Source organism: Neopsephotus bourkii, unplaced genomic scaffold (assembly GCF_033783945.1).
Source record: "Neopsephotus bourkii isolate Nb327-2 ecotype Australia unplaced genomic scaffold, CSIRO-AGI_Nbou_v1 NB_1542, whole genome shotgun sequence".
Classification (NCBI taxonomy): Eukaryota; Metazoa; Chordata; class Aves; order Psittaciformes; family Psittacidae; genus Neopsephotus; species Neopsephotus bourkii.
In genome coordinates, this window is record NW_026902018.1 from 7,514,437 (window position 1) to 7,540,148 (window position 25,712).

Below are 25,712 nucleotides of genomic sequence, written 5' to 3' on the forward strand. Positions count from 1 at the left end.
TCTCAGAAGAGCTGGGTGACTGCAGTGCTGTAACCTGGGCTGATAGATCTGGCCTTGAGTGTTTCATCATGCTGACGTGGCACTGCTGCTCTTGGTTCTGCACCTAAGATAGCTGAGTGATTGTTTTTTACTCTACAGTTTTCTTCCCATTGGAATTAGTTATAGTACTGTGTAGTAATGGCATAGTGCTTTTTATTCCTCATATATCTAAATATCCAGTGCACAAGGGCAAAAAGAATTCTGACTTTCAGAAAGGAAGCTTGATCTGCAAGGGTTGTAGTTTAGATAAAGTGTCTTGTTACCTGCTCATTGAGAGTCAGCCTGCTGGATATCATTTTATGGAGTTTGATCTTTCACAATACTGGATTTTGTACCCAGTAGTTCTAGGCTAAAAGCTCCCCAAGCCCAATGGAGTTAAGATGCAGATGATGTTTCAGCTCCTCAGTGTTTGTTTGTGGTTTTTTTTCCAATTCTTGTTAAAATGAGATTTTTATTCCTTGTTTTCTCACCATTCGAGGACTGAGTTTCCTCATCTAGGGGATTAATCTTTTTCTTAGTATTATGGTGATGATGACTCAGTCTGAAGCTGAGGATTTGTAGAGCATTTTAACACATTAGCACACATGAGAGGGCGCTCTGTGCTCACCTATTTCAGCAGTCGCGGCTGGGGTCTATTGGCGCTGTAGACAGATTTGCATGTTTTAGATATTTCTAAGAGGTATTTCATTGATTTACTGTTTTGGGTTTTTTCTTCCCAAATTCCATACTGTTTATACTACCTTTTCTTTTTCTTCGATATCAAAATGGATATGGCTGGCATGAGAGTGTTAATAAATCAGGCTTCGTGAGACTGTAATGTGTATCACCGGTGCAGAGCGATAGAAGAGCAGCTACATCTTACATGTGCTATCTGGAGCGGCTTGCTTTAAAACTCACGTTATGTATACTCATTGGTCTTTCTTTGCACTTTTATTGTTGGCTCTATTTTTTAACATAGTGTCTGTAAGCCCTTTGTTTTCATTTATTGTTCCTTTTACTACATTTATGTTCCTTGCTGCTCTGATTAATCAGATCAAACAACTGTGCTGCAGAGATTTTTGGTCGTGTTCTGCAGCAAACGGTCCAATTTTTGTTAGGTGTTTCAGTGTACCAACCCTCCAAACCTCTGATCTAGTTTGGGCTGCCCAACGATTAGAATTTGAGCAGCAAAGGGGCAGTGTCTTGGACCTTGTGGATTAAAAAGACTGCGGTGAGATTTCCCGTTTTTTGAGAGCTACCAATAGGTGGCTGTATGGCAGTAAAGCACATGAGGGGATTCCATGATGCTGTACCTGGATTCTCCTGTAATAGACAAGAATGCCTCTGGAAACCTGTGTTTCTTGTTTGGGTATACAGTCTGATCCATTGTGGCGGATCTGGACATCACTGAATCTTCATCAGAGACCTGCGACCTCAACCAGTCTCTGAGGAAATGAAACGGAGAGTTTGGGAGAACAAGTAGACAAGCAAATACTAAAAATGGAGGAAGCATAAAATTGCCTTGAGTGATGAGTCAGTAGGAAACACTCAAGTTTACCATTTACACAGTAAAAGCACTGTACCAAGAGCAGGAAAACCCAATTGATTAGTGCTGGGGCTTCCTGAGAGTGACATAAGAAGTAAAGATATGTGCATGGCTTAACAATTTTGCCTTGCTGGCCTTTTGACATGCACCAGGAGCTTATTCAGGTAACGTTATTTCTACCATCTTGCTTCCCTGTAGCCACATAGGATGTGGAGTGTACGTGACAATGTAAAGGTAGCACAGGGATGATAGCCACATTAAGCACAGACATCTTAGGAGTCAAAGGCATGCTAAAAGTTAAAACTAATGAAATCAGGGAATAAATTTATAGCAATTATTATAATTTCTTGACAATTGTTCTCTCAGTCACTGCTCCCTGTTTGTTTCTGAGAGTGCTAAGGTCTCACCCCTTGTCTGAACTCGCAGACAAAGCAAGTGACATATCCCCTTTGCTACAAGCATCTTTGTACATGATTTCCCCTTTGTTCCAAAGGGCACATTATAAAGCCCCTTCTGTTCTGTGGAACAACAGAAATAACTCACTAATAGTTTGGCTACTATCCACTAAGAGAGAATTTATCTCTGCAGGATTTTTTAAAGATGTTGAACAAAGCTGTTGCTTGTCATACAGTGAATAGCCACTCTAGTTTGGATTTTATTTTCTGAATTTAAGCTTGTTTGGAGCTCTTTCCTTCTTCCTTTCACTTTGGAATGTCAAGTTTGCATCATGGAAGGCAAATAACTGCATTTCTCTAGAAGTTATTACAAGTCTGTCATAAGAACCCAAACATGAAAAACAAGGTTTGCAAGCTTTTCAGTGCAGTTATTTTTATAATTCTGATGACTTTTCCAGAGGTTTGTCAGTGGTATTGGCAAATTCCTGTATTGCTTTCTTCATTCTAAAGCTCATCAGGAGCCAGCTCGTATAAATAAGAACTCATCTGAATATCAAGGTATATAAAAAAGGATAATAAAGGCATTATTTTTACTGGTGCTCCAGTATTTGAGAATATTCTCACCAAACTGTGTATCTGATGGATTTTTTTAGTCTTGCATTGGGTATTAGTAAGAGGCCTGTCCAATGTGCTTGATAGGCCTGTGGCTGAAAACTATTCCTTTAGGTTCTCTTGTGTGAGAACTCATACAGTGCAGTTATGTATTAGGCAGACCTCTGCTCATTTCCCTAAGTGGAAAACCTATTTTTCATTTGGACAGATGTTAAATTTATGGTTTCATGATGCATTTTTAATGTGCTACTTCAGCATATACCAAGCCCTAGTTTTTCTGGATGCTAACAGAGAGATTTTGAGAACACAGACTTTGGTGAAACCTTTGTTAAGAGAAGCTCATCTCATATGTAAAGTGAAAAGGAACCTACATTAAATACACAGTTTGGGCATAATTTTCAGTCCTTTTTCAGGGTGATATTTCCTGGGGTCTAACAGGAGAAGGAATGACATATGTGATGTGCTCCAAATTTGTTATTATCCTCATGTTCTTCAAGTGCAGAGCTTTGGGCTGGTAAGTCATCTGTGCTGTTTGATGTTTAGCTGAAGTTATGCTGTGTCTTTCAGGTGCTAGAGATAGATCCAAAATGACGAAGTAGCTGACAAACAGGACAATTTTATAGTGCACCCAGAGCATGTGGTTTCAAAAGCAGTCCTCCATGAGTATTTTGACTGCAAGGCAGTGGCACTTTGTATGATCATAGCAAGGCCAGGTACATCTAGCAGAGATACGTGTAAAATCCTGCTGAGAACGGAGGCATGACTGTGAATACTGTCAGCAATTCAATATAAACTTCTCTGTATAGGATTTATTTTGTCATCTTCAATTTTTATTATGTTTAAAAAGGAACAAATAATGTTGTTACCATGAACAACTTTCACAGTATAGTATAGGGTAGTCAGTGAAGAATGGAAACGCTGCCTTCTTTCTCTTTGAATGCTTTGTGCCCTTTACCTAATAGATGGTGAATATCAACACTTCTTTCATGAGAACCATCACTTGGGATCAGACTGAAGGTCCGCATAATGGAGTTTAAACACTGGTGGGTCTGAGATGTTCAGGGAAGCAGGATGTGGAGATGAACATTTCCCAAGCAAACATTTCTGTTTGATAGCCATCAAAGAGATTCATGGGCTTGTGACCCAGAGGTTGCATCCGAGCTCTTGCATTTTCATTATCACTGATCAGCTTTTCCACAAGAGCTTAATGATTTCTGAGCCCACTTTTCCTGGAGAACCATAACACTCAGAAGAATTTGGTTTCATAATTTTTCTAAGTGGTGTGTGAAAAGCCCAGCAACACGTGGTTTCATTGCCACAGTCACGGTACCTTTTTGGCTGTGCGTTGCTGACAGCTCCCCTTGAACTGGGCAGAGGATCCATTGTCCTGCCCTCGTTGCCCAGCTGGAATCACCTAATAATACAGGACAGGAATTCTGGATGGATTCTCTTTTTTTTTTTTTATTGTCTTGTTGTTTCTCAGATCATAATTCAGTCTTAATTGGCCTAAAATAAAAAGTAATGGTTCCCTTTTGCTTTTCTTTTATGAGATGGGTAGGAACTGAAAACAATCTAATATTAGATTCCGCTGTAAATGTAACCTTTAGCCTCCCTCCATTATCACGCAGGAATACATGTAAGATGCTTGAATATCTTTTGTTTTTCATTGCTTGAGCATCTTGTTTTTGCCTCTGTCAGTTCTCCGGCAGCGAGCCACAGCGTTATCAGAGGTTTGTAGTCACTAATAGCAATTTATTTTAATGACAGCTTCCCTGAATTCTCTCCTGTGCCTTCAGAGATCTGTGTCAAGCTTCAAGGCCTCTTACTCATTTAAATCTTTGCTAGGAACATGGACTGCTATCACTCTGGAGAATTCAGATGTGCTACATGCTCATGTTTATTTTATGGTGCTACATTTTGTTAAGTTACCATTGTTACTGGTGTGTTCAAGGAAATTACTTTTTATCCCGATTGTGGTGGGTAAGAAATGCATGCAACTGTATTTCAGGGAGTAAATTTTTCATGATTATAGCCCATGGGTACTAAATAAAAAATGTCAGCTCTTGAATTCTGTTGCACTATGAAAGTGTGCCTAGAAATAATGGATTCTGTGACTGCTTTGGAAAGGACAGCTATAGCAGAAAATATGTGCACTTAACTGCAGAGGGATATGTTTGGTATTGCAACGCACAATCGTTAAGGCTTTGGAAAGCTGTAACAGAATAGGGAATGCAGCAGGAAAGGAATGTGAATAAGAGGAGTGTGTATAGTAAACATGGCTTTTTTAAGAGCTCAAATTAATGTTCCAGAGAATAAAAAAGAAATCAGTTGCCTGTGTGACTTGATGCCCTCCCACATTTGTTCTGCTTTGTCTCACACTTGGGCTGCATTGAAGAATGATACTGATTCTGAAGTCTGTATAGAGCAGAGTAGGAGTAGGAAGCATCAGAGCTATTAGTTAATGATCCAAAACAGCAACTCTGTTCTGGCTCAGAAACATCCATTGTCTCTTTTGCTTTTACACAATTTCTCCTCCTAAACACTAATGCCTTTTTTTTTTTCCTTCCTTCCTCCTGTCTCCCCAAACAGAATCATGCTTAAGCTGGACAAAAAAATCACTGAAAAATAATCTTTATGGCTGGTAATTTAGAGTGCTCAGTACTGTTAAGTACAGTGATAAATCATTTCTGGAGCTATAAATATTTTAATGCATTTGTAAATATGTTGCACATTGTGTTGGTTTTGGTGCTTAATAAAATAGGGAAATTTAAAATTTGTATAAAAATAACCATCTGTATTTCATTAATTAAAAATTTAGTGTAGCTTCTGTGAATTCATGTTTTATAATCACACTGTAGAACAGAAAAGAAGCAACATGGATGTGGCAGATCTACAAATCTTCATTCTATCAATCTCAGAAAGGAAGGCAGTTTTTCCAGTAAGGTAAGTTCCATGGTCTTTCAGGTGCTGAGGCCTTTGAAGGGACTTTTATTTTCATTTAGCTTCATTTTTTGCTTTCTATCACAGTAAATATAAAGAAGGTGGTGTTCATGTTTTGCTTTAGGTGCCTCTGAGAATGTCTGCATATTGCAACCCCCAAAATCCTAACAGTACAACATACAGAACATTTCTTACCTCATGATTTCCCTTCGTTCGAACACCCCAGTCCCTCAGTGTCTGCATGACACCCTAGCCTCTTCTGAATTCAGAGGAAATTACAACTGGCAACCAGTATGCTTGTTTGGTCTAGTTTCTTCTTTCAGTTGAAACTACAGATGTGAACAGTGGCATTGTTCAAATATTCACACTTCAAATACTGTGTAGCTTCAGGTTCAGTCTAAGACTGTATTTGAGAAACTCACTCCGAAGGTGAGGTATTCCTCCTCCTTTGAGGGATATCTATTCCCAGTTGGATGGAAACTTCATCTACTGTCCTTCAATGAGGTAGCAGTCATAAAGATAGAAAAACTCATACCCTTTGTGATCAAGAGGAACAAGGACTTTATTGCTGGTAATATGTAGGATCCAGGCACATGAAAATTATTTTAGTCTCAAAATATTTCTCATCTGCTAAATATCTAAAAACATTTAAACAATGCCTAATAGGTTTTTATTTTACTTGAAAACAAATACAGGATATGAATATTTCTCTAGTAACGTACAGAAAGCTAAATTTGCAGTCAGGAATTTGAGCAGATGTCCAAAACAACTGCTTTAAAAAAACTAAAGCACCCCCAATCACTTGCACCGAAAGAAAGTTGTTTTGGTTGTTAACCCCCCCCAATTAGCCATCTGCTCATTAGATGTGTTAGAAATGGAAGAGTTGAAATAGAACTGGTGTGGCTTGCAGCTTTTTGCAGATGCTAAGAGATGTAAGTAGGATTTAGTAGTACTTTTCAATAGAATCCCAGACTGGTTTGTGTTGGAAGGGACCTTCAAGCTCATACAGTTCCAACCCCCTGCCACAGGCAGGGACCCCTTCCACTGGAGCAGCTTGCTTCAAGCCCCTGTATCCAACCTGGCCTCGAGCACTGCCAGGGATGGGGCAGCCACAGCTTCTCTGGGCACCCTGTGTCAGCACCTCAGCACCCTCACAGGGAAGAATAATAAGTAGTATAGACAGGCCTATATCAGAGATAACATAACCATGTGAGAACTATTTACATTCCAGTAGTGCCTATATTGCACGCATAGCAAGTTTAATAGCCAGCAAGGAGGCCTCTACCACATGTTGCAGGCATATTAAATACTGGAAACCATTGGAAGACTATTAGGAAATTTCTATCATTCACTTCAATGCAAAACTCAATCCTCTGCAAACTTCAAGTCTATATCCCACACTTAATTGTGATGTAGAATGATAGACTGGCTTGGGATGCAAGGCAGCTTTAAAGACCATCGAGTCCAAATATACACTACCAAAACCAAATATGTAATATAGATGCTTTGCAGGAGGTTTGGAAACAAGCTAGTCTGCCTAAGATATGGAGGAGATGTTGTAACTGAAGAGTTTTCCTTTCAGAGCCTGTCTTGGGAGGTGGCTAAGGCCTCTGCATTCAGAATGCAGTTGCTGCATTGATGGGGAGCATATGGGCCATGCATTCTGGTGCCTGACATTTTGTGGCTAAATCCTTCTTAGGAGCATCCTAAAACTACAGCAAGTGACAGCTTTAAAGAATCTGCCAATAAACTTCAGGCAGCTGTAGGTTAACTTGCAGTCTGCTTTCCAGATATGTTTCAGACACCTTTTATGGTCAAATATTTCTTCAAGATGTTTTGAAATGTAAAAACCAAGGATACGCATTTTCACCTCTAGGTTTTTGTTATAATTGTGAGTGAACTGGGGGAACTGGCTGATGCATTCAAAGGATTAGGTGATAATTTTTTAATTAGTTTCATTTGAGGTGATTATAAACAGTTGGGAAATACGAATCATGTGAAGATTTCAGTTTTTATGTAACAACTAGTTGATGCTGAATAGCCATTAATACTCAGAACATTGATGCTATTCTGAAAGATAAATATGCTAAATAACACTGACCTTGATTTTGAAATGAACAAGGGTAATTGCTAATAGAGAAGATGATGAATTAGGATTATCATCTATTGACTGGTACCTGCACTGTCCACAGCTGTGACTGGGACAGAGAAGCATATGGAAAAGGAGAATGCCTCTTCAGGCATGCAGAGAAGTGCGGGTGGCCACGGCTGTTAGATGCAGTCTTGTTAGTGCCCTCTGTTCTGATGCAGCCATTCCAACAGGGTGATGGATCATGTTGGGCTGTGTCTCAATCCAGGGTTCCTGTATTGCATTCTAATTAAACACATTAGTGCTCCATCTCCAAGATTACAGGGTAACTTTTCTTTAAATGTTCTATAAAGACTCTGTCCCTGAAAACAAATACAGAACTCAAATTCAGGACACAAATTCCACTCCTCTGACACAAAATACTTCTTTCATTGAATTGCTGGTACAAATGAGGAAGGAGCAGAAATATTCGGAATTCCCTGAATAAATCAAGCTAACCCTGTAAGAGTAAGTCTAGGAATTCAAGGTTGACCCTTAGGATCTCTTCCTTGTGTCAGTGTCTTTTAAATCTGGTATTTCTAAGGTCTTTTACTTATCTGCAACTGGGATTCTCTTTGTACACTGTGTTTGTTTCCCCACACAAGTGTCCGTGTGTCTGTGGTGTCCGTGTGTGCGCAGTGTCCATCTGCCTGTGGTGTCTGTGTGTGCTTGGTAGCCTTCAGTGTGTGCGAAAATGATACCAAGCAAAGCAGGGGAAAGGTATGGGACAAAGGGCTATGAATTGTTGGCTTTAGAAGTCCTTCAAGTGATCTTAGTCTCACCTATAAAAAAGTACAAACTTCCCAAAGAATACGTCGCACACAGTTAAACCAAATTAAATCTAATTCTGTCATAGTATTCTAAGCATTTTTATGGTTACCTGTTCAAAGTCAGAGACTGGAGGGCAGCTAGCTGGAGGAAGCAGGCAGTGAGGGTTCAAAGTCCGGGTAGCTCAACCAGGGAATGAAAGAAAATGTCTCTTTAGATTACCCACACGTGATACATGGTGTAATGCTGAATCTCAGTGCTGTAATCAGCTTTCAGGTTGCATGTGTGGAAAATACAGTATTTTTTCCACACACAACTTAATTGCATGGTGGGATAAGCTAACACAGGATGGTGCAGAAGCCTGGATAAGTATTTGGGTCCCACTATTGATTAGATGAATTCATGGGTGTTGTAGAGCATGATGCATCATTGTCCAAATCTCTCTTAGGAGTCTCATAAATAGGAGATTGCCTGGAGCTGGAGGAGTGTATTGCAGAGGGTTGGTCTAGCCCTGCAGCAGTTTGAGCTCAGGGCTTTCCACATCACAGAGGAGTATGTAGGTCATGGGCCTCTTGTCCTGCCATATGTCTGCCTTTCTTTAAAAGGTTTTGAAGAGTTAGTTATGGCTGAACACAAACATTTTCCAGAGAACAGAATTATTTTTCTTCTGATTTGCTCTACAAGGTAAAACCTGTTTTCTTAAGTGTGCTAGAGAGCTTCCTTGCTGGTGAGACAGTGATAAGTAATGTGTGTCACACTGACTGAGCCATTGATTTCACCTCCAGAGAACAATGAATCTGTGCTGCATCGCCTGCTGTTATCCAGAGCAAGGAAAAACAGATATGTTTTGGGGAGAAATACAGATTTTCCAGTTTTCAGGTCATCAAAGAGTTAAAGCTCAATGTGAATAGAAGGAAAAAGGCATGTTCTCCTCTGGGAAGTCACAGCTTTGTGCACAGAGAAAATGTTTACAGGAGGGGTAAAATATAAGCAATTTAGGAATGATTTGAAAACTGTTTTCAAGTAAATGGGAAGTAGAATGGGTGTGAGTAGGAGAGAACACAGCACAGCAGATGAAGCATTAAATAGCTTTTGCAAGGGGAAAACCTTTTGGGTTGGAAGTTAGCCCTCTTTTCCCCTGGGGATTCTGAGGCTCTGTTTTGGTGGTCTGTACGGTAGAGACGGAGCTTTGGCAAGCTGGAGAGTGCATGATGTCACTGGATGCATAACACATGCCCGGAGAGCTAGTAAATGCTGTTCACACTGCAGCATGCTGCCAGATGTGTGCTGGAAACGCTCCACAGATGGAAAAACCAGCTTTGGAAGGATACTGAGAAATATAAGAATGGCCTGTGCTGAGCCTGGTCTCAGCCCAGTATCTGCTGAGAACAGATATACTCTGTGGGGTTCCTCACTCCTGAACCCCAGGTTTCTGTGCTCGGAGCAGTCTGTGTGGAAGGCCTGATTCAGCATTTTCCTGTTGCTCAGAGTTGAACTCTGAGAAGCTCCTGTTTTATCCAGAAAGCGTATCTAGAGCTTTTCAGTATGAATTACTTGCAGCAGATGAGAATCAAAGGAATCCATTCATTCCCATTTCTGCTTTTCTTTTACTTCTTGCAATGAATGGTCACCCTATCATTACAGCAGAGGCCTCTGCTTCCAGGCACTGCTCTCTTCAGTGATGCACAGCTCGCTCTGCAGATTAACGTGCTTCCAGGGAGTATTTGAATCTCTTACCCAACAGTGCTTCACATGCAATAAAACCAAAGGTGGGTTTATGTTTTTCTATACTTCCAGGTGAAAATACAATTTCATTCCAGATTTTGAGGTCAACTAAGATTTTTTTTGTGTGTGTGTTCAGTAGAGTGTATACCTGCTCATTGGCATAGAGAGAGTTAGGTTTAGCTTTGCTTCTCCTATTTGCACAGGCTCTGGGATATTAAAGGAGGAGGGGAGCTGCTTTAAGGCAGCAATAGAAGACCTGCAGAAAGTCAGGAATTCCTTATCCAAATGGGACAGCATTTCAAGCTTGAGAGATATTTTCTGTATTGTGGATTTGTGCTCTTTGTTATGTTTACTGATGAGTTTTCCTGCTAAAAGGATTTATTGCTATCTAATGGTGTTGTAATCTTGCTGGTCTGTATACAGGACTATGGAAAAGTCTTCTTTAATAGCTACCCAGGTAAACTGCTGCTCTGGAATCTGTGCTGTTTTTGAAAGGTTTGGTCAAGATGTACCCTGCTGCTCAGAGAAATGCGAAGTCCGTGACTTGCTGGGAGATTCATACTCATAGAGTAGAACTTGTTCTTCTGCTGAGTTTTGAGACTATGCATCCCAAAAGAGATCTGCTTCCTTCTGTTGGGGATGCTCAAGTGTTTCTGCCATGCCTGTAATAACCAGCAGCATACAGCGTCAGCAACATGCCTTGGTGCTTCTCAGGCTTGGTAGCAGAGAAGGCAAGTCATGTTCAGTGTTGTTTTAATAAGGAAGAACATAGCCCTGTAAATATCACTATGTTTGGATGGACATGATAAATGCTCCAGACTTCAGTCTCAAAGGCACAAACTTTTAACAAGTGGCATCAGAAAGGAGTTTTCTTCCTGGTAAAATCTGAGCTGGAGAGAAAGAAAAGTAAAATGAGTACAGGTGACTTGTCTGCTGTGGGATCACCCCTTGTAATAAATCTTCAATAAGAAAAGAGGATAATTGCAAAAATTGTGGTATTTTTTTTCTTTAAAAAGTATTAAAAATTAATCTTTCATCATCAGGAACTACTTTTATGTAGATGCAGATTGAATATTTTCTCATTTTTGGTTCTTGCAAATAGCCACCTTTCCTGTCAGGCTTGGATGGAAACTGCTGCATGGTTGGTTCTTTCTGTTTCTCCCTGCAGTAGAAAAACTTTAGTACCTCACTAAGCCTTATGCTCTTTTGGCGTTGGATGCTTGATCATACAAAGTTAAATGAAGCAGCTATGATCTTCTGTATATTTAGGCTGGATCCAGCAGCTGTCCTAGTTATTCTTAAATGCACTCACAACTTTATGCTTTATGCTGAAAAATGTCATTGCAAGTGAGGTTCTGAGTAAGTGTTTTGTGATGTAGCAGCATACTGGCCTCTCCATGGTGGAGCAAAGCCAACTGAGACTTGGTCACTGGCAGGTTCTTAAGTTCTTATTTTGACGAGCTCTCCTAAACTCAGTGTTCGTGGCAGTGAAGCTAAATAAAACTGCATCAGAAACTCTTCATCATGGTGCTGAAGCATGTTAGACTATGTTTGCATCTGCTCATTGGGTAGATACACCCGCTCTTGGAAGAACAGGCTGTGAGAGTTGGGAGTTTGCTGTACCCCACTGGGTTAGGCATGGACACGCTGTGGACAGATCTGGGCTGACAGCCGTGTCAGTAATGAGGACAGTGTCAGGTAAACATCTGGATATGCTGTTGCAGCAGCGAGATGGGACTGGGTGATTGCTTGTAGGTCTCTTTCAACTGGAGCTATTCTATTCTAAGAATCTTAGATGTAACTCCTCAGTGAGACCAAATTGTTCCAGCTGCAATGATTTCAGGGATGCTGTACAGTTTTACAGCAGCTCAAGGTTGTTTCCTGCTTTTAGAGCGGTTATCTCTGACATGGCAATGACAACTTACTCTTCACATTAACTGTAGCCTAAAGAAAGAACTGCTCTTTGAACATCTTGCTGAAGATTTATCTGATTTTTTTTTTTTTAGGCCTCGTTGGCTGTGTATCTGTGGACAATTTGTAATTGTACAGGAGTTCAGTTTATTCCGTTCTTTCATCTTGTAATGCTGTAACAGGGGAAAGTGCTGCTGTAAGGCTTCAGCACGCTGTGGGTTGGGGAAAAGGAGACTGCATATGGATGAATTGTGTCACATCTCTTATTCATGCAGTCCCAGCTGAATATGTGAACGAACACAAGCGAAATTCCTGTTCCACATTTTACAAGAAAGTTCAGCAGTAGAACTGTCTGTCATTGTAAATCAGTAAGAGAAGACTCCTTAGAGAACTCTGAAGTGCCATTTCTGATGGCTACAGGATCATTGTGAAGTACCTCGTGGCTCAGGAATAGGGTAGCTGGTGTAACGTACCTACATTTGCACTGTGTGGAAGAGAAATTCTGAATAGACAATCCAGATCTTTTACAATACAATAGTTTTATTGTGTAGCCCTTTCAGAGGAAATTAAACCAGAATTTTAAATTAAACCTTGCATTTCCTTAGTTTTAGGAAGTACATTCTGTGCCATGAAAAGCAGGGCGAATTTCATTCGCAGAGTATGTTACAAAGCTCAGTAACTGCCTGGCCCCATTTTGTCTCCCAAAGAAGCCTGTGAGCTCCAGCAAAGGTATTTGTTAAAGCAGTTTCTGTTTTTTCTGTTTTGTTAAGCCTGCAGAGTTCTGATGGGCTGTCCCAAGGGAGAGTCTCCACCACTTGGCACCACGCAGCTTCTTGGGGCTCTTGGCAAATGAGGCGGTTCATCCCACTATGCAGCTTGCTGCATTTCTTGCATGAAGTTAATGAACACATTTTGTCCTTCTCCCTCACCTCTCTTCCTTGATGAGTCTCTTTAAATTCTCCCTTGCTTGTCTTTCCTAGCTTTTCACGCTTCATAAACTTTTTTTAAAGCTGCTCCTGTTCTGAGACACTGATAAGTGAGCATGATATTTTCTGTTTTGTAGTGTTGCTTCTCTTTGCATAACTGCCTGGGTCTTCCTTAGCAACATGCCAGGATTCAGTATTTGGGATGATACTCTGGCAGATGGACACGTTTAATGTATTTTACTTTCAGTTTCTTCATGTTATTTTCCAGAGTCACCTCTTTGGGAGCCCTGTCTTGTGTGAGAGTGTGATTCCAAACTGTAGATGAAAGCTGCCACATTTAGAATGCTACCAGGACTTCAGAGGTTGTTCTGATGCTTCTAGTATATTGATGGATCTGTTTCCACAAGGCTAGTGTTTCGTTAAAGGTACCTCAGCTGCCTGCCTTCCTGCTTGGTGTTATTTCATAGTCAGACACAGAATTCCTTCATTTCAACACAAACCAATCTTAAATCATTGCCTCTTCCAGCAAATGATTGTCTCAGCCCTTTAGTCTCAGCAGCATCATAATGGGAACAGTGAGGTTGTTTTCTTACTACTCTCTGCATCCAGAAAATTTAAATTGGAACTGGATTCCTTGGGAGGAATTCGCACGGATATGTTCAACATGTACTATGAGGAGCAGTCAAAGGGGGCTCATCTGGATCTTGGGGAATAAAAGCGGTATTTTGGTGTTTATGAATTTGCAGGAACCTGATAACATTTTAAGTATATCTAGAATTTATATAGCCTCCTCCACTAAATTAGTGTGAGTCTCCCATTTTGGGATAGTAAGAGCTTCTTCAAGCCTGCTGTGCCTGCTGGAGAATCTGTTCTGGCTTCTGAGTAATAATTAAGAGTAGTGTGGGATAACACTACAGCTATGTAGACGTACGCACACCAGAGGGGGGGAAGCAGTGCTTCACCCTGGAAAACAACCCATTGTTTAATTTGATGGTGGCCTCCTGATGTTTTCTAGCACTTCAGAAACTGCCTTGTGGGTTTCTTTGAAGTGCTTTTAACACTTGTGAGTTTTGGTAATATATAAATACCTGCAGGGAGGGTGCAGAGGATGGAGCCAGGCTCTTCCCAGCGGTGCCCAGTGCAGGACCAGAGGCCATGAGCACACACTGGCACCTCTGAACATCAAGGAACACTTTTTTGCTGTGAGTGTGACTGAGCACCTGCACAGGTTGCCCAGGGACATGGTCCTGGAAGCCAGCTGAGTGTGGCCCTGGTGGAGCAGGTGATCTCTGGAGGTCCCTTTCCACCTCAGTCCTCCTGGGATTCTGTGGTTTGTTGCCTACAGACAAGCTGCAGCCTCCGAGGTTCCCACAAAATGATCCAAGCACTAAAGGGACGTGTTTTTCTGGTGTAGCTGTGTCTGTTTTCATTCTTAAATTTGTGTTTTTCAGTACAGGGTAATGGTTTGAGCTGCTGGTGGTTGGGAGGCAGGTCCTGCAGACAGGCTGGAGTTGCTTGGCAACGGGCAGGAGCAGGGAGGGAGGTGAATGTATGAACAGCAGCGTCCTCTCCGAAATCACTGGCGTGTGAAATGGGAGAGTTTCCTCAAAGACCTGCAGTATTTGGGAACACTTCTTGGGAATGTGAGGAAATACTGTGAATATTGGGGCACGGAATGAAACTGTTGTTGCCTTTGAATTCTGATACTTACAGTGAAAATATTTATTTCTAATTCCCTCATTCATGAGGTTCCCTTCCCCTCTCCGACTGACAGTGCTCGCTGTGTGTTCCCTGGTCTGATTGTTGCTCATGGTTCCACAGCATTGTTCTTTGGAGTCCACCAGTGCTGCTGCTCAATGGGGTGGATTTAGATGCTGTGGAGAGCCATGGAGGTCAGGGACAAGAGCAGATACCTCACGCAGGAGCACATGCAGACCCCTGATCCCTCCCTGTGCACTTCCCCTTTTTTTCCTTCTCAGACATTCTGCTCCCTTTGCCATGTGTGCTCTTTCTCTCCCGCTCCTTCCTCCTCCTCCTTATTTCCAGCATGCCCAGATAATCACACTTCCCTTAACGTCTCTTCTTAGGTCTTTGTGCTGTATTGTGGATTCTTTGGGAAAATGCTATTCTTGAAGATTTGGCTGGGGCCTGTGGCACAGTGAGTTCCACGTTAATGAACAATAAATAACAGGCCCTGAAAACAAGGTGCTCTGAGGTAGGAGAAGGTTTCCCCCCTCAACCTCAAGCTATGTTCCTTTAGGATCTGCAGAGGAGGTGACCACCTGTCCCTCAGAGGCTGGTCCCTCTGCATGTGGCTCTGCTGTGGCATATGCCCTGCAGTCACCGGCCTTGCAAGGAGCAGACCAGTTCCCTGCTTGTCCTGGTGTCACCTGTGTGCTACACCATTACACGCGACTTACGTGGCTCTCTGAATTTCTTACTTGAGACAGCAGATGGTGATGGATGTCAGCAAGAGAAGACTGGGAGAAAACCCTTCTCCAGGAGAGGATAGACAGCAAATATGATTCTTTTTGGTAAATCTTTGCCTCCCAAGTATTGCTTTGACCCACATCTTGACTGAATTACACTTGTTTCCATAGCAGCAGTAATTGTGCTTCCTACGGAAAAAGGGAGGGGGAAGTCATAATGAGAAGCAGCTCCCAAACACGATGTTTTCTGCTTGGAGTCATGTAATGAAGGAGCTGAAGCCTCTTAAGCCAGTAATGTGATGCAAAAGCAAACACCTTCCTTGGTAAGATAGAGTTAAAATTTAGGACGTATTTCCTATCCAGTGAACTACAGAAATACACATTTTGCCCTGAGACTATCGCATAAATATTTCACAGGCACAACATTACATATAAATAATGGTTCTCTCGATGAATACAGTCACTAGCCAGAAAACTTCTGTTTGTGACTGAAACTTTCATCCTTAGGCTTGATCTGGAAGTTCCCTGTCTCTGTCTTACATGGTGCTCTATGTAATTAGCTTTTCCCTTGCAAATAGAGAAGGATGTGTCGCTCATATTAATTTCTGAGTATTTTAGAATCTTGACTCGGGTGCTTGCCCTTGGTGAATCAGAGTGCCATCTCCATGTCAGTTCAGCTGCTTGCTTCTCTGTGTTTTGCTGCTGTTTGTCCCTGCTGCAGAATGAGTTTGGTTATTCTATTAACATTAAAATCGCCCTTGTGTGGGCAGAATTCCTTCTAGTTCTTTGTGTGGACCTGGGAAATACATGTTTTACATGCATCTTCCTTGTTGAAGTGTTGGACATCGAGTGTAGTAGGCTTGATGGGGATGGAGTTGATGGTTTTCACAGCAGACTGCGCAATGCCTTGTTTTAGATTTGTGACCAAAACAGTGTTGGTAATGCATAAATGTTTTAGCTCTTGCAGAACTGGGCCTGCAAGGCATCAAGGTCTTCACTGTTTCTCACTCTATGACAGTACTTGTTTCCTTGCACGTTTTCTGTATTTTATGTCACAGTTATGGTCCAAGAGAGACTCTCCTGCTATGCTGTGGAAGGGAAGATGGTGAAATGGGCCAATATACCATTCCCTGTCCCCCCTCCTCCCCCCCTCCCTTTTTTTCTCTTTTCTTCTACAAGGTGTGGAGTGGGGCTCTCTTTTGGAATACCAAAGAGTGGCATAGGGAATGATGCAGCTTTCACCAGTTACTTCCCAAAGGGTGTGAAATGGGTGAAGTTTTATCACAAGCGTTGGTCCATGAATCAAAAAAGAGCTGCCTAATTTTAGGGCAAAACCCCCAAATAAGGTAGAAAATATGGACATGCATTTGCAAGGTCTCCAAAGATGAGTGGGTTTTGGTGGGTTTATTTTCCATACACATTCCTAGTTTACCTGTCTCTTTATTGCAGACAAACCTTTGGCGGGGAAACGTGCTGCCTCCTGTGTTTCTGCTTGTCAGTGACCGGTGTTACAGACCCATAGAATCAGAAAATGGTTTGGGGTGGAAGGGACCTCTGAAGGTCATCTAGCTCCAGCCCCCTGGTATCAGGCAAATACCACTGGAGGCTGGATTTGCTTTCTGGAGAAACAAGTGAGTGCCTGAAAGCCAGGGAATCACAGGAGTGAAACATGCAGCAGTTCTCTGTGCTCCGTGTGACCATGGGCAAGAGGTACCTGTGCAAAAGTCCATTTCCTAAGCCTAGCTCAGGTATCAGTACTTGAGAGGGGACTCCACTGCAACAAGATCAGCCCTAATCTTGTATCAACCTGTTTGATCATTTCTTGGTTCCACAGAATAATTTGTAATTAGTGACAGGCACCTACAGCCCTCAGCTCATTTGGCCTGTGTGACGCCTCCCTCCCCCCCTTGCTCTGTCTTCATGAGTCCAGTTGCCAGGAATAAATGCTTTAGGCTCTTTTATCTTCAGTTCATTTCATTTCTGCATCTCCTTGACCTAAATTGTGCTACAACTCTCTAATTAGTCTTAGCAACCAGTTTTTCTTAGCTGCTTCTCCTGTCAGAAGTGGTATTTTCCAGTAAGTATATCCTCATTTTTGAAAGCCCCCTCTTTGGTTTTTCAGCCTGGATTATATCCCTGTGAAAAGGGCTTTTTCTGCTTGACTAAACAAAGTATTTTCTGAAGTCTTTTCAAAAGAGTCAGCTGCTGAGATGTGAACCCCAGATAACCTAATCATGAAAATAATCCATGCTACTGCTACACAGCATAGAACACTCAATCTTTATTATGAGAGAACAACGTGAAATGCTATAGTAGCAAAATGCAACAGGAACAAAAGGTTGGATGGACCAGAAGACCATCAGAACATGCAAAAACTGCACAGGACCTTGAATTGCTTTCCTGGCCTACTGTATTCTTGCCCTTCACTGTACCTTCTTCCTGGTGTATGTACTGTGATAATGCTGCATTACCCCAGCCCCTTTAGTTGAATATGAGAAACGAACAGTAGGTTGTGTGCCCAAAGCGCCCTTAGTGTGGAGGCTGGAAGTAAATTCTGATTTCAAATTGCAGAGAACTTGCCATAAGCTAACATGGAGAGATGAGTTAGCATTGCTGGTTTCTGGTGATCTAGAGCAGTGATTAGAACTGCATCACCCCAACTACTGCACTTCAAGGGGGTTCCCTTCTCCCAGATTTAGGAGAACTTGCTGAAACACTTTCTCCCTTTCATAGTGTACACTTGCTTGGTGCTGCAGTAGCTAAGATGGAACGTGCTGGACCTGATCTTAACCCATTGCAAGGTGTTGTGTTTGTGCTCAGTGTGCTACTTTGAGGCAGACAAAGCAATAGACACAGAATCGTTGTAATGAATTGAAAGCTGCTTTAATAAATTCAGAGATAAAAGGATTTGATTTTATTATGCTTCATGAATTTGCCAAGGGACTGGGCTATTAAGAGCATGATCTACATCCTCCTTGCTGTGTTGGTGTGTTGTTAACTGTTAAAATGCTGGCATCTTCCAGACTACCAGTCCAGTGAGTTCACAGGAACATGTACATCATAAAATCAAGGTGTAACTCCAAATTTAGATGCTTGCTAAGCTGTAGAATGACCAAATAAACTGAATTCTCATATACTTTGCATAGCCTAACCTGCAGACTGCTCATCAAACTATCTCCAGCAGGACCTTTTTCTACTTGCAGTACGTGTGATTGCTTCTAGGTGATGCATTTTGGTTGAGTAGAGGAATTTCAAGGTGTAATAAAGGTATTAGAACTTAACATGTTACTGAAAATCAAGGGTTATGTGAGAAAGGAGATAGTACATTAAATAGTTCTAGGTTCTCACCAAGGGTTAATTTGAAAATGACACTTCAGAAGATTTTTTTTTCATAGAGTAGCAAGAATGAGATCTAATATCAGATAGGTGTTAATAACGCACAGCTTTCTTCTAGGCTAGTCAACACCTTGAGGAGAAAAGAAGCAGGTATTTGGCACAATGTGTTGGACAGATCCACAGTCTGAGATGTAAAAATAGCAGTAAATCAGGGAAAGAAGAAAAAAAAAGGTATTGGTGTAGCTAGTCATTTTGCTCACCATTATTCACTCATAAATATTGGAACAAAATACGTCTATTCCTTACTGATGTTTGTTTGAAGAGAAAACTCTGTTCCCTGGGAGCTCCTGTCCCAGTGCCCAGAAGTCTGACCATTCAGAATGGGTTCATGATGCTGCTTCTTACAGAGGAGAGATGTCAGTAACCTGTGATGGGGTCTATGAACGGCCATGATCCTGCACTTGGCTTGTGCACAGGGATGGCACATGGCTCCCCAGACACAGCAGTGTTGTGAGCCAGGGCTGCTGGGGAGCAGAGCTGTTTCTTGTCAGCCATTTCACCCTTAATGAACAGAGAGGCATTTAGCTTCCGTGGTCCAACATTATCTTCTGCATTGTGCTTGTATTATTCACAACTTGTCCACTGATTCAGACCGGACTTTATGGAAGCTCTAGCACTTGAGTTTCTTGGCATTGCTGATTACTTGAGAAAATGAATTGGTTCACTTTGAAATGGACACCAGGATCCTGTTCTCATGATGGAAGAGATGGAAGCTGCCAGTGTTACAAGGATGGTTTCAGCATTTTCTGGCAATTGAATCACTACATCCTGAGTGGCTTCCAACCTGGGAGGAGAAACTGTTAAAAACAAAATGAAAATTCACACCGCATTTTCTTTAATCTTAAAGAAGTCAAATAACTCTGACTTTGAAAGAGGGAGGAATGTTTGCCATTTCGTTCAGATACAGGCATTTACACTGCCTGCATTCTGGCTCTTTTCAGTGGCTTTGGAAATAGTGCCAGTGTTATTTCTTTTTTCAACAGCAGAAAAAAGAAGCCGTTTAAATCCAGCAGAAATGCCAGTCACTGGAGCAAGCGTTAGGCTCCGAGCGAAGCAGCCTGCTCCCTGTGTGACAGGTGTATAAGCACAGCTCCTGCTTTGCTTCCTGTTAATTAATCTTTACTCAGGAAGAATTTCAAAAACCTCCTGTTGATCTTGTCAAAACAACACATTTTGCAATCTGTCTGTGAATTAAATTAAGCCGCTTTCTGACAGCATCATAGTAAATGGCATTGTCTGACTCGAAGTATTCATTTTCTTTATGAAGTACCGACTCTGCCAATACAGAACTCTTGAGGATTGTCAGTGCCAGTGTTTGAACTGATGGAAATCGTTGAGTTCCAGGGCATACCCGCGGTGCTGTGAGTACATTAGGAGGGCACAGCTCCCTGATAGGCCAGCTCTGACCAACCTTTGGGTTACTTCTACTGTAACAATCCAGACACTTCTGCCATAGGGAGAGAATGTTGTCATTTCCCTCAGTGCACATGAGGCGATCCAGGATGGGTGGAAAAAGCAGTTGCACCGAGCAGGAAATTATACGGGAAAATCCAGCTTTATCCCAGTTTGTTCACCCCTTTCCCTGGACGTGAGCTTGAAGAACAGAACAGGCTCTTCTCCCCAGAATACCCTCTGCTGCCTGCTCCGTGGATGTCTTTCACCCTGTGCTGCCAGTGCCTTTGGTCTTGTCACCGTTTGTCAGTTCAGCTTTGACACGTGGTGGGATTTGTGCCTTTCCTGCTGATGGCCTCAGCCCTGCAAGTACTGCCCCCACATACTTCCCTGAACCCAGGCGTTTTCCTCTGGTGAGCCCTGAGCGGCTGCACCACGGAGCACCGCGGGTGAACGCGTTCCGGGCTGCTTTGAGCGAGGGGCGGGGGTTCCCGGGTGTCTGCAGGGGCTGCCATCGGTCAGTGCCGCTGGGCAGCACCCGGGCCGCGCCGTCCGCAGTTCCTACCGCGGCCACGAGCCCGCGCTTGCGCTGTCCGGAACGCGGCGCCCGGGCTGCGCTGTCGGCACCGACCGCTGCGGCCGGACCCTGCCGCTGGTGCCGGAGCCGAGGGGCGGGGCCCGCGGGGGGGCGGGGCTGTGCCGGCGCTCGCGCCCCTCTCTGCCTCCGTGCGGCGGCGCGGGGCGGGGCCCGTGTGTGGGCGCGGGGCGGCCGCGCAGGATGCGCGCGGGGGCTCCCCGCGGGCCGCTGCCGTGAGGCGCTGCGGGCGGAGCCGCGCCGGGGCTGTGGCCGCCGCCGCCTGACAGAGCCCGGCTCCGATGGCCCGCGCGGCGCGGCCGGCTCCTCTCCCGCGGGCGCGGCGGAGCGCGGCGCGGGCCTGGCGGCGGGGCCGGGCAGCATGACCGCGGGCTGCGGCCCCGCTGCGCTCGCCGCTGGCTCCCGAGCGAGACCTTGATGCTCCGCGTCCCCGCTTTACAAATATGATGAAATGGCAGCCCCGGAAGAAGGTGAGTGACGCGCAGGGGCCGGCGCCGCGGCCGGTCTCCCGGAACGTGCTGCCCCACGGAGGCGGGCGGAGCGGCGGGGCTGGTCCCGGTCCTGGTCCTGTCCCGCGGCCGCGTCCCGCCGTGTGTCCCTTATCCCCCCTTTGGCGGTGCAGCCCCGGCAGTCGCAGGAGCCTTGGCGAACTTTTCTCGCTGCGGCGGGTGCCGCGCCCGCCCCGCCGGGATGCCGAGGAGCAGCGGGTCCGGGCCGGTTCCACCGATGGGCATGGGCCTGGGCCGGGCCGCGCCGTCCCCCCGAGGACCGCCCGCCCGGCTCTCGGGCCACTTCCTAATATGGCTGCTGGGCCGGAGCCGCGGAGCGCAGCCGGTCAGCGGGGCCCGGAGGACCTGGGGCCGCCCCGCCCGAGCCCGGCGGGTCCCTCGGCCCGTCGGGGCGCTCCCGCTCCAGCGCGCTTGGCAGCGCTTTTTATTGACATTCTTTGGGGGGGAAATCCAGCAAGCGGAGCGCGCTGCTCCCCCAGCAGTGACCCCCTGCTCCTGGCAGCTGCGGGCTATTACACTCCTTATTTTCCTTTGGCTTTTGGAAAAACCTGCTCGAACCAGCAGGGCTCCGGCTTTCTTTGTAGCGTGATGTGCGATACTGTGTTTTACATCAGGGGAGAAATAGGAATCATATGTGAAACGCATGAGAGCGTCTCTCGCTTGGAGTGCTGGACGTGGAAGTGAACGGTGCTTCAGAAGGTCCTGATGGGGTGTGCACTGCTGCTGCCTGCCCAGGGAACCCGCCAGGCTTTGTGTCATATCCTCTCCTTCCAGCTGTTCCGAAGCTGTGCCTTGAATTCCATCAAGCAGGCAGTGCCTTGTAGTGAGAGTTCTTATTTCGAATGGTTGTGTCTTCAGCAAGATAAAACAGATGATGGGCAGGCTCAATGGGAGTGCCTGTGTGCTCTTCAGGCCCCTCTGTGCCTCCTTTCAGGCTGGGTTTGAGATGTCTAGAGCTAGAGATTTTTAAGTGTCTGTTTTTACTGTTTTCAACTGAATGTGCAGTCGCTCATGTGGTTATGGCTGTGGAAACCCCTCCAGGCCATGGTTACAGCTGTATCGACTGAACCACTGAAATATTATTCTTGGCTGCTGGCTGGACTCCTCAGCTCTGGAAGATTCCGTTTCAAGTGTCAGGATTCACTCTGCAGTATTGGCTCACCCGTGTATACTTAAATCACCATGTCAGATGGTTGGGTTTTTTTGTCTGTATTATCATCTGTATCCCAATTGAGTTGATTTTGGGCAACCAAATTTGGTTGCGTGGAGAGCGCAGGAGATGGCTGAAGTTGTCTGAACTGTTGAGCTCTTTACTAGTGTGAGCAAAACATAATTCCTGCTCCTGCTATGATGGGATGGAAACTATGTTCATGCTGGAATAGGTCCTGTTCTGGAGTGTTTTACCAGTAAAACCTAGGAGCGGCTGTTCTGCTGCTGCTGCCAGCACTCAGGTGAGCGGAGCTGGGGTTCCCGTGGGCCTGGCCTCTGCAGGGCTGCGTGAGAACATGCTCAGCCCGTGGGAGAAGGCGCTGCTGCTCTGGCCCTTGGTAGGGTACGGACTGAGCAGGGCAGTGTAGTAGAGAGCGTTCCTGTAGCCCTTGGACATTTGTCACTGTTGGTGTGAAACATCCCCTATGAGAGCTGTCGCGCAGCAGTGAACATGTGTGTGCTGTGCTGAACGAGACCTCTCCTTGGATTTATTGTATTTGTGCTCCTGTTCATTTGCTTTATCTGTTATTTTTTAGTTGCTATTAAATGTTTAAGGTGGTTTGTTCATTGAGGGTTTTTTTTTTTGCTTTTCCAGCTATTAAATTGTGCAGCACAGGATTGCATGCAGTTTGTGAGGCTGTTTGCAAACCTGGATTAGGCTCCTTTGTTTGGTTGTGCTAAGGTACCACTGTCACCTGTAGTGTGTAAGGCATTTTCTTGCGTTCAGCAACGAAAAAAAGTGTTTGCATGTGACAGAAATACTTATTTTCTGTTGCCTTTGTGTGCCACAAGCACCACAACTTACAGACTCTTTTCCTTTGGACTTCCATGACTTGCCTCTGGCTCTGTTTCCTGTCAGGTTCCCACTCGCCTGTGTCTGATAGGTGCCTAGTTCAGAGCAGGGTTCGTGTTGGTGGCCACTCTCATGGGATGTGTTTCTGTGGCAAATCAATGGTCAGTGGCACCTGAAGCCACTGGACAGGCGGGTGAATGGATGGATGGATGGACAGATGGATGGATGGGCTGCCAGTGCCGTGTGGAAGCTTCTTCCCTCGAGAAGCCAGGCTAAAATTCAAGCATAAGATGGCCAGGGCATTAGGGTGAGCACAACAGCACCGACAGACTCTCAGGAGGCAGGTAATTAAATCATACATGATCTAGATACAGAAATGGCTGCTGCACTGTATTGATTATATTCTTTGAAAAGCATCAAATTGGCTGTGTTGCAGTGCTGAGTGGCTCAGGCTGCAGGAATTACAGCTCGCTTTCCAGTGTCCCCTATCACAGCCTCTTTGAAGCTTCCTTTGGCTTCTGGGTATGGTTTGGTGGAAGGCTGAGTGTGCCCTGTGCCCATTCCTAGGGATGCTGACTGTCCTTCCTGGCTGTTCTGTGGTCCTTCTTGCTGGATCTCTTCCCTCAGCTGATAGGAAAAGAGGATGGCTTTGGGGGTGATGTGCTCTTGTTTGCCAACACAGATTCTTCTATCTGTGAATAGTGATAAAAGAGTCACTATATTTGTGCTCGCATGGTGGGTGCTGGAGCTCAGAGCACTCCCTTCAAAGCTATCATAGCCAGCAAGTTGTTATGCAGGAGCAGTGTTCTGTATCTTGTGTGCTTAAGGAGCCCGAGAACAGAAGGTGGTTTACATATTGACAAAAACTATGTCTAGGAGTCACTTGCTACTCAGTTATGATGACAAAATGCTGGACAAAACCTGAAACCACTGACTGTCAGGTGCAGATTTAATGGAGGAGCCAATCAATCATTAGTGACAACCGACACAGGGGTGAGCTGCTGCATCACCTTGTTACTGACAAGCAAGTTATGTGTATTTATCAAATGCGTTTCAGGAAGATAATTCATTCATAGGTAATAACTCCTCTGTAATCAGATGGCTTTTTCAGTTTCCTGCAGTACAGAAGAAAGCACGCTTTTAGTAAATTCTTGTGAATTTCACTGTATTTCTGTCATGACTTACACTCTTTTAGATTTGTATTGGTTCAGTGAGTAAATTTTAGCGAGCACTGCACTAGCTCTGGTCATGGGCTTAGAGCAGTCTCCATTTTGCTGTGGTGCTGGAAGCAGCAGCACAGGATTAGGAGTAAAGAATGAACAGGGATATATGGCAGCAGAGATGTGCAGAGGCAGCAGTGGTGCAGCAGACTCTGCTTCCACAGTTGGTGACAACATACATGGGATTGTACATACTTCCTTGTGAAAAATAGCGAATAACTGACATTACAGTTTCCTGATGTACATTTTCCTTATTCACAAGAACAACAAATGCAAAGCTTAGTCTCTTGTAACCTCTGATGTTGCGTTGAGTTTATGCAGTTTCTACAAATACTGCAGCAGCTGTGGCCATACTTGTCCTCATTGCCCAAAGGAATGCACATGGAGACGATGTCTTCGAGCCTTTGATTTTACTCAGCAGAGAAGAGCTGTGTTATTCAATGCAGTATTATAAATAATGTTCCTTTGGCTTAAACTGCAGATGTGGTTTATTCCTCCTCTTCTCTGTATGCAGTTTTGGAAGCCTGTATCTTTCAGGCTTTCCTAACAACCTAGTGATAGGGTCATCAGATAGGGATTGGTGATCCTTGTTGTTGATATCAAAGATAGATGCATGTTCCAGCAGAGCAGAGCTGTGGGTTAATCCATGTGATGGCAACATACAATTCACCAAGAAACAATTCCTCTTACATTTCCTAACTGCAGCGGTTGATCGGAATACTCTTTGCAGTAGGTGCTGTACTGGAGAATTGCAGAGTAAAAGATAATTACTTGTAATTATGGAAATTTCTGCAAGGGAAATTGTCTTAATTTGTTCCTGTTAAGAGATGGAATTGCTCTAGTTGCCGCATTTGAATCCTCTTAGAAGATTAATGCAGTCTTCTTTCATTACTGTGAATGGGCTTTGTAACCTTCTGATACATCTAAAATCACCCTCTAAATCCTGCTCGTCCTTTTGAGCTTTTGCTAAACCATAGTTTGGTTTAGATGAAAAATCAATAACATGATTTTTGTTATTGATTAAGAGCTGACAGAAGGGCTTAAAAATGAACATACAGAAGCACAAGAAGAAAGTGAAGGTGTACAGCTTATTGATACAGGTTAGGTGAACTGGTTCAGCCATAAAGTGTTTGGGAAGGAGAGCCTGTGTGTGAAGGAGTGGAAAAGGATTCCAGAGCCAGCTTGAGGAAGTGCCTAGTG

At 44.1% G+C, this 25,712-nt stretch overlaps 2 protein-coding genes across 5 annotated transcripts in view; one reads left to right on the forward strand and one right to left on the reverse strand.

The window, feature by feature from the left end:
- CCDC117 (coiled-coil domain containing 117) overlaps positions 1-25,712 on the reverse strand; it is a 292,218-nt gene that overhangs the window by 54,393 nt on the left and 212,113 nt on the right. The gene's annotated exons all lie outside the window — the stretch shown is intronic.
- The window catches only part of TTC28 (tetratricopeptide repeat domain 28), a 120,447-nt gene that overhangs the window by 15,810 nt on the left and 78,925 nt on the right, over positions 1-25,712 (forward strand). The window contains exon 1 of one of the 4 annotated variants that reach the window (XM_061370906.1): positions 21,099-21,251. The exons of the other annotated variants lie outside the window; for them this stretch is intronic. Coding sequence (XP_061226890.1) covers positions 21,225-21,251 — 27 coding nt within the window. The 5' untranslated portion in view covers positions 21,099-21,224. Of the gene's footprint in view, positions 1-21,098; positions 21,252-25,712 lie in introns of those variants that run through there. 4 annotated transcript variants of the gene reach the window in all.